We start from the raw sequence: 8,538 nt of genomic DNA, 5'->3' as shown, positions 1-8,538 counted from the left end.
TTCCATTTGAGCTGATGCTTGCTCTGCAAGTGCAAAAAATAATGCATGTAAATTTTAAAGATTGCATGCAGTAGCAATTATATAAATTTTGAATATGATAGATTCATGCAGTCTAGTGTTGTTGCAGAGTCTTGTTAGTTCAGATGTCCATTTGCAGAGCATGTGAGCATGTAAAGACCAGATGAGAAGGGAGGATGTTTCCTTTGATGGTTTGAGACGGAGCCATCAGTGTTTTCATTTTTTAAAGTGCACTTCTGTCCAAAACAACACATTTGTTAGCTTGTATCATCTGCTGTGTGTTTGCATAAAGTGCATCTCATGCAACTTGTCAAATGTGTCCAGCTCATATTTCACTGGTTTGAATAAAAAGTATTGTAATGCAATTTCTTTTTCTGTATTGCAGAATAAACAATAACCACTTAATATAAAAAATGCAAACTGTCCAGTTATATCTATAAATGCAAAACCATTTTTCCCGTATGGGTTTCTGTGAGAGTCGTTCATCTGTGTGTGAGGTCAAAACAGAGGTGATGGTACAATTTGTGTTTTTTTTTTTTTTTTTAAGACCGAACCCTCAGCAAATCTAGAGGCCAGCAATGGGGGCATCCTAAAAATGGACCGTTTTTCAGTGGAGAGGTTTATCAAAAAGACATGTCCCGTGAGTGTGCGTTTGCGTGTGTGGTTCGCTGTAAATCAGGGGCATGTACTGTGGCTACCCTCCATGGCCCATAACACCCTGGCCCCCCTCCAGAGCGCTGCGGTGTCATGACAGGAAGCGAGAGAGGAAAGCAGCGTGTGTCTGCTATGAATTAACCACTGTAAATGTAAGACTCCCTCTGAGACTCCCTCCGCGCATGTGGGCCGCAAAGCAGCTTTGCACGTTTTTACGTGGATGCGTGTGTGAAAAGATGCTATTTGAGTGCCGCCACCTCTGCTGCGGAAAAGTAAATTAGTAAATGCATTTAGACCTTTAATTTACATGACCAACAAACAGCGTTTTATTAATATGTGTGTTTGCACAGCAAACCAACAGATTTAGCAAGAAAAACATGCAATGGAGCAGCTTAGTAGTTAATTTAACGAAATACACAATGTTATAGTTAACAATGCATTTTATTTACATCAATAGCAATTTCAAGTCATTTAATAATCTTTTCTTAAACATCTTTTTACAGGCTTATAAAAATTTGTAGAACAAACAATGCAATTAAACGTCTGATTTAGCATGAAATCAATGTTAAACATGGCAGTTGTTCTGCTTTTCCTTTGTATATTTACTAAAAGCAATATATTTGTTTAATATATGTGATCCTGGACCACAAAACCAGTCATAAGTAGCATGGATGTATTTGTAGCAATAGTCAACAATACATTGTATCTTTTATGCCAAAAATCATCAGGATATTAAATAAAGATCATGCTCCATGAACATATTTTGTAAATTTCCTACTGTAAATGTATCAACTTTATTTTTGATTAGTAATATGCATTGCTATGAACTTCATTTGGACAACTTTAAAGGCGATTTTCTCAATATTTAGATTTTTTTTTTTTGCACCCTCAGATTGGTTGTGTCCTAACGAACCATACATCAACGGAAAGCTTATTTATTCAACTTTCAGATAATGTACAAATCTCAGTTTTCCAAAAATTGATCCTTATGATTGGTTTTGTGACCCAAGATCACATATATGGGAATTTTATGCAGCTAGAAAAAACACTTAAATATATTTTAGAAACTGACATTTTCAAGTGTTTTTAAAAGTAGCACATAGTAAAATAAACTTAAACATAGTAAATTTAAGCACACATCTCTGTACAAACATTGTTTTAAAGTACTATAAAACCCTGCTGAACCTTTTCCATTGGTTACTTTTGTCTTCAAAACAGTGAGCTATATTTATAATATGAAGTACATACCTGAATATGCATAGTGTAATATGTTAGAGACAGTGGGTTTGAAAGCAAACACACTAATTTATGCTTCATTAAATATGCTTCCTCTGGGTTTGGCAGAGATTTTATAATCAAATGGCTTCAGTGTTAACCCATAAGAGCAGTTTAAACTTAAGTCTTGTGATGGGTCGTTCTCAAAAGTTAGTTGGTGGATCAAAATAGCAGCGATCAGGAAAACTTCCACTTTTGCGATCCGATCGCCAATGCATCGTCTCTTCCCAATAGAGAAGATCATCACGCTGCTGGTCAGGTCGTTATCCAGAGCTCCGCTCTCGTCCAGGAATCTGGACGGGTTGAAGATGTGAGGATCCTGCCACTTTTGAGGGTCGTGGTTGACGGACCACTGGTTGATGAACACCACGGTGTCTTTTGGGATGCGGAGACCTTCGATGGTGACGTCTGAGGTGGTGGAGTGCGGTATGGTGACGGGGACGAAGCTGGTGTAACGCATGGTTTCGTAGATGAAGGCTTCCAGGTAGGCCAGGTTGCTCTTGTCTTCAGTTGATGGGAGTCTGTCACGACCTACTACTTTATCAATCAGCTCTTGGAGCTTAGTTTGGATTGATGGGTATTTAACCAGTAGAAGCAGCATCCAATGCAAGGCGGTGGAGACGGTATCCATACCTGCTCCAATGAGATCAGACACCGTACTTTCAGTATAAGCCTCGGTCAAACCCGTCTCCGTCTCTGCATGATCAATCACACCAATAAAGGCGTCACTCATGTCTCTTGTGAACTCAGGGTCGTAGCTTTGCCTGTGCTCCACCACTTTAGCTTTAACAAACATGAAGAAGTCATTGTTAAGGTCTTTGAAGCTCTGAAACATGCTCCTCACAGGATTGGGAAAAGACTGCAACCAAGGCATGACGTCTACTAAACTTCCAGCTCCTACGGTTTCGCTAAACTTGTGCACTTTGCTCAAGAGAGTCCTGAATTCTAAGTCATCATGTCCATAGCGTTTTCCAAAACAAAGAGCGCAGATGATGTTAGCAGCCGCGACTGTGAGTTCATGAGATGGATTGAAGTATTGCTTGTTTGAACTCAACCTCAAAAGCGTTTCAACCAATTCCTCGGCTTCGGCTGCGATGTGCTTCTCGAAGGACTTTTTCGTTTGGCTGTTCGCAGATGAGAAGGCACGAATGGTGGACTGGGCGATCTTCCGGTGCATCTTCCATTGCTTGCTGTAGCTGGTGAACGTCATACTCGTTCCGCCGGAAACCACCCGGAAGGATACAAAGTTCGGTCTGCCAGCAAATTCAGTGCTGTGTTGAAGCAACGCCTTGCGGATGGCCGACTCTCCGTTGAGAACCACTATGTCGCTGCTGCCCAGTCTAATTTGGTACACATTTCCATACCTCTTTGCCAACTTTGAGAAGGTGATGTGGGGCATTTGGCCGAGCTGCATGGCGTTACCAACCAGCGGCCAAGCGAAGGGCCCTGGAAGCCTCTTTTTGAGAGTGAGGTTCCTGACCCAGAAACAAGCCTCCAGACAGCAGAGGAAGATGAAGGACGCAACAAGGGCCGGCTGGATTTGTCCACTCCATTCCTTAAGGATGCTATTGCCCTTCATGCCGAACTCTGTGTCTGAAAGCGCCATGGAAGCTCTAATTGTTTGTCTTTGTGTAAAATGCGACTGTATTAGTAACTCCCCATCTTGAATGGCGAGTAAAGGAAGAACGGCCTGCTGTTTTTTGCTCTTTTCGGCTGTGGGATTACAGGAAGACGGATTAGGGTTTGCGGAGCTGAAATGTGTGCGTCCAGAGATGGTCAAATTAGAAGAATGCAGATTTGCAGCGTTGACACTGTTATATATCTCTACAGTAGGAGGAGTTTGGGCTACAGGTTCGTTTTCTTTCCCCCCCGACTCTCTCTGACTCTCCACCCATTACGGCCGGAGCGAAGACGCCTGGACACACATTGGACGTTCTTGAGCCATCTACAGATGCATAATGCTTTAAACAAGTGCATGTCGGTATGCATTCGATTATTGCATTAGATAGCCAAATACTAAAGCAAGTATCATTTATTTTAAAGAATAAAGAGCATTTTTGCCGTACATTAAGTCATGCATGATGTATAAACTGATAAAAGATGTAAAGTTGAACTGGAAGGCAGTCAGCATTGTGTTTGTTTGTGACACACAGACACCTGTGCAAACTTAAGGAGAGCTGACTTTATTCAACTAAAAATCAAAAATTGAAGCACATTAGGACTTCAAATGTGATGAAGAAAAGTAAGCATGAGTGAGAAGTTCAAATACAGATGCATAATTTTATAGGTAATCTAATACACTCAGATATTGTTTTATTGAGTGGTTTAAATGCATTTTGGGGGCACTTTATCTGTATAGTGGTACAAAAATAACATGAATGCATGTGGGCTTTCGTTTAATGATGGCTGTTGCTTTCTGTATATTTTTATAAGATCTTTTTTTATTTGTCTTAATGTGACTGAAATGTCTGATTTAGATGAATAAAACCATAAAACTAAAAATACCATCAGTTTAATACATTGTCTAACATATATGAGCTCTGTAAGTCTGCTCTAATTGGTGGGATTTCATTTTGTGTGGAATCCACAATGTGATGCCAACTGAATGCTGGTGAGATCAAGTCACTTGAGGAATTCAGTCTGTAAACTCATGAACGTTTTGAGTATTTTTTTTATTTTATTTTTTTTTTAATGCTTTAGACAAAGAACAGATACAAAGAGTGGAGTTAAACATGTACCAAGAGTGGATTTATCATGAGCTGTAGTTAGAATAATGGCTGTTCTATAAATTTAATAAGATAATTTGACTATAAAGATGTGGCTTTACAGAAATATCTCAGAAAATGAATGCAGACAGAAATGTTGGCCGTAAAACTAACAATAAGCATATATAGAGACAATATGCATAAGTGAAGACAGATGCAGACCATTCAGACAATAAATTTGGATGCCTAGCTGCTTTAGTTTAACGCGTAATGTATATTTGATTGTATGTGTGTATGTGCATGTAATTTCTCCAAAACAGAAAGAGACTGAGTGCATCTTCACAGGTTGTAAAATAGCACTTTATTTATTCCACTTGTAGCTTATTTCCAATAGTAATAAGAAAACATGTTTGAAACAATACCTGAACATTTAAAAAATAAAAAAATCTAGTTTTTCTTTAAAAAGTTGTATTCCTGAATACATGCACTTCAGTTACAGAACATTCAGTGTAAACATTTATCATAATAAATGCAACGTGATATAGGAATATATCTTGAGATAGTAGCTCTGATTTATACAGCTTATACATGATTTTGAGAATTTGTTTTTTTTTTGTGAATGGGAGAAAACCTTCGAAATGACACAATAAGGAAACAGAAATTCATCCGGCGTGAGGCTTCAGACTTTCACTGGAAGATTTGCTGAGTAATAGAATTGGCATGTGACTAAAATGTAATTTTAAAACTAAAATGTAAAGTATTCCTTGCGGACTTTTTAAGAATCTCACATTTCCTTGCATTGCATAAAGATTTGGGTATAATGGGTGTAAATAAATGCTTAAATGCCTAATACTTAAAATACCTGCAGTACATAATCACATCGTTATACAGTTTTATGCAAGCATAATGAAATGCACTGCTATGCCAAATCTGAGTCGGGCTCATAGGAAGTAAAGTTCTCCAACAGCTGCTGCCCATTAACATGACTCAACATGAGCTACAAACAATTGCATAATATTACATAATAATTGATATGTCTACAGTGATAGTGGCTTAGCATCGGACCATAAACATTTCATACTGCAGTCCTACTAACATTATTTTGAAGCATAGGTGATGTTTTATAAACCTGAAGCAATTAAAACATTACTGTTAAGAGCTGAAGAATCTCTTCAGTTACCTGACAAAATATTCTATGGATGTGATTACATCAGTTCACTGAATCATTGCAAACGTGTATAAATATTAAATATACAATTACTAAACATTTAGCATTCAGTGCAGCTTTACTAATACTGTTATGTGGAATACATTTGTAATACGTTCTGTCTCTGCTGGCCTTTAAGTCACAAAGAACAAGCTGGTTATTTTTACTCATGCCGGCGACACCAAGCCAAAAAGTTTTCCTCTGAGCTTCGCTGAGATTGTGTAATGGAGCGGCTTCAGTGTTAAGCCGTACGAGCAGTCCATGGAGAGATCCTGAGAGGGGTTGCTCTCGAACGAGCACTGGTGCAAAAGGATGGCAGAGAACAGAAAAACCTCCACTTTGGCAATCTGCGCACCAATGCATCTTCTCTTACCTGTCGAGAAGATCATCACGCTGTTAATCAGGTCTTTATCCAGAGAGCCGGTCTCGTCCAGAAATCTCGACGGGTTGAAGATGTGAGGATCCTGCCACTTTTGAGGGTCGTGGTTGACGGACCACTGGTTGATGAACACCACGGTGTCTTTGGGGATGTGGAGACCTTCGATGGTGACGTCCGAGGTGGTGGAGTGCGGTATGGTGACGGGGACGAAGCTGGTGTAACGCATGGTTTCGTAGATGAAGGCGTCCAGGTAGGCCAAGTTGCATTTGTCTTCAATTGACGGGAGTCTGTCACGACCTACTACTTTATCAATCAGCTCTTGGAGTTTGCTTTGGATTGATGGGTACTTGACTAAAAGCAGAAGTATCCATTGCATTACTGTGGACATCGTGTCTTGTCCAGCACCGATTAAATCGGTGACTGTAGACTCAACAAAGTCTTTCGTCAGCATGCTTTCCTTCCCGTGCTCAATCACGCCAATGATGGCGTCGCTCATGTCACGGGTGACTTCAGGGTCGTACGTGTCTCTATGCTGCACCACTTTGTCCTTCACATAAGCGAAGAACTCCTCATTAAGGAGCTTGAAGTTTTGATAAACGCTTCGGACGGGATTTGGAAACGACTGCAGCCAAGGCATGACGTCCACCAGGCTGCCAGCGCCGACGGTTTCGCCAAACCTATCCACTCTTTTCAGGAGAGTCCTGAACTCGGGATCGTCGTGGCCGTAGCGTTTCCCAAAGCAAAGCGCGCAGATGACGTTGGCGGCTGCGACCGTGAGTTCCTGTGAAGGATTGAAGTATCGCCCGTCGGCGCTCAGCCTCAGGAACATCTGGACCAGATCCATGGCTTCGCCTACAACGTGTTGCTCGAACGTCTTTTTGGTTTGAGTGTTCGCCAACGAGAATGCTCTCAAAGTCGACTGCGCTATTTTACGATGCACCCTCCACTGCTTGCTGTAGCTACTGAACACCATGCTCCGACCGCCGGAAATCATCTGAAAGGACACAAAGTTTGGCCTCCCGGCAAATTCGGTGCTGTGTTCAATGAGCGCCTTGCGTATGGCCGCGTCTCCGTTCAGAACCACAATGTCGCTTCGCCCGAGTCTTATCTGGTAGACGTTTCCGTACTTCTTTGCCAGCTTGGAGAACGTGATGTGTGGCATTTGTCCCAGCTGCATGGCGTTGCCCACCAGGGGCCAGGCGAATGGGCCTGGAAGCCTTTTCCTGATCGTAAGATTTCTCACCCAAAGACAGGCCTCCAAGAAGAAGAGGATAACGAAGGATGCTATCAAAGCCGGCTGGACCTGTCCGCCCCATTCCTTCATGATGCTGCTGCTTTCAAACTCAGCTTCAGTCAGAGCCATTCTTCTGATGCACGTTTATTCTTCTGATTTAATGCTCAAATAAAGTTCATGTTCAGATACAGAGAATGCAAGCATCCATTTAAAAGAATAATCTAATCTGTTTCTCCCTTTTGCATGCAAAATCAATGTAAGCTCTCTCTCTTCCCAGTCTGTTTGAATGAATCTGCATGCACTGATTTAGAGTTTCTACACTATTTATTTTTTTCCAGGTTATGCTGACAGGGTTTTCTGAGCTGCTTGGTTAGATCCATGTCTTTTATATATGTTTGCAGCACAGGGGGCCGGACCCGATGATAGCCTCACTCCTCCCATTGTGGAAGCCGCGGAGCCTCCGTCAGAAGATCTGAACGTCTGGCTGCTGCCGAACACGGAGATTCAAGTGCGCAACCGGGAAACGTCTGAACCTGCGGTGGAAATAGTGCGTAAATCATCTTTGTTTCGTTTGCGGTTTGTGCCAATCATCATATGGAGCTAAACTCAAACGGAGTGATGCATTAAACGTTTTTAATTTGTGCATCTATTTATTTGACGCGCGCATGTGTTTCTAGTCGTTTGCGCACTCTTGTAATGTGTTATTTCTCCTGTGGTTTGCACAGGATTACGAAAATGTTATTTTAAGCTTAATGCAATCATCGACGGCATCCCAGACTTCAGAGTTTTGTCTTGGAGAATGTGTCGTAATAAAAGACGTTCTGTTTTACACTTTACATAAGCCCTAAAAATGGAAAAGTATGCATGCATGGAGTTATGCAACACGACTAGACAATGAAAATCCACCTTATCCCTGTGGTGTATGTGTCCCTTTGTATTATATACTGTATGTCTTTAGCCCCGTTTTAGCATATAATAAATGTGAATAGTATGGAATAGGATGTATGTCACAATAAACGTACAAATTTCCTATGCATATTGTATAGATGATTGCACATGTAGATGA

The 8,538-nt window shown here is 41.0% G+C and overlaps 2 protein-coding genes across 2 annotated transcripts; both read right to left on the bottom strand.

Annotated features, from left to right (window-relative positions):
• Nucleotides 1–1,565: 1,565 nt before the first annotated feature.
• On the bottom strand, nucleotides 1,566–3,725 carry LOC127179599 (cytochrome P450 1B1). The gene has a single exon (XM_051133246.1). It carries the CDS (start codon nucleotides 3,551–3,553, stop codon nucleotides 1,979–1,981), a length of 1,575 nt encoding a protein of 524 aa, XP_050989203.1. The 5' UTR covers nucleotides 3,554–3,725; the 3' UTR covers nucleotides 1,566–1,978.
• A 1,265-nt stretch (nucleotides 3,726–4,990) lies between these two features.
• On the bottom strand, nucleotides 4,991–7,728 carry LOC127179598 (cytochrome P450 1B1). Its single transcript, XM_051133245.1, has one exon. The coding sequence runs from the start codon at nucleotides 7,599–7,601 to the stop codon at nucleotides 6,027–6,029; it is 1,575 nt and encodes a 524-aa protein (XP_050989202.1). The 5' UTR covers nucleotides 7,602–7,728; the 3' UTR covers nucleotides 4,991–6,026.
• Between the last annotated feature and the right edge of the window lie 810 nt (nucleotides 7,729–8,538).

The sequence above is a fragment of the Labeo rohita genome, chromosome 17 (genome assembly GCF_022985175.1).
Source record: "Labeo rohita strain BAU-BD-2019 chromosome 17, IGBB_LRoh.1.0, whole genome shotgun sequence".
In the NCBI taxonomy this organism is placed as follows: domain Eukaryota; kingdom Metazoa; phylum Chordata; class Actinopteri; order Cypriniformes; family Cyprinidae; genus Labeo; species Labeo rohita.
This window is presented reverse-complemented; position numbering and strand designations above follow the sequence as displayed.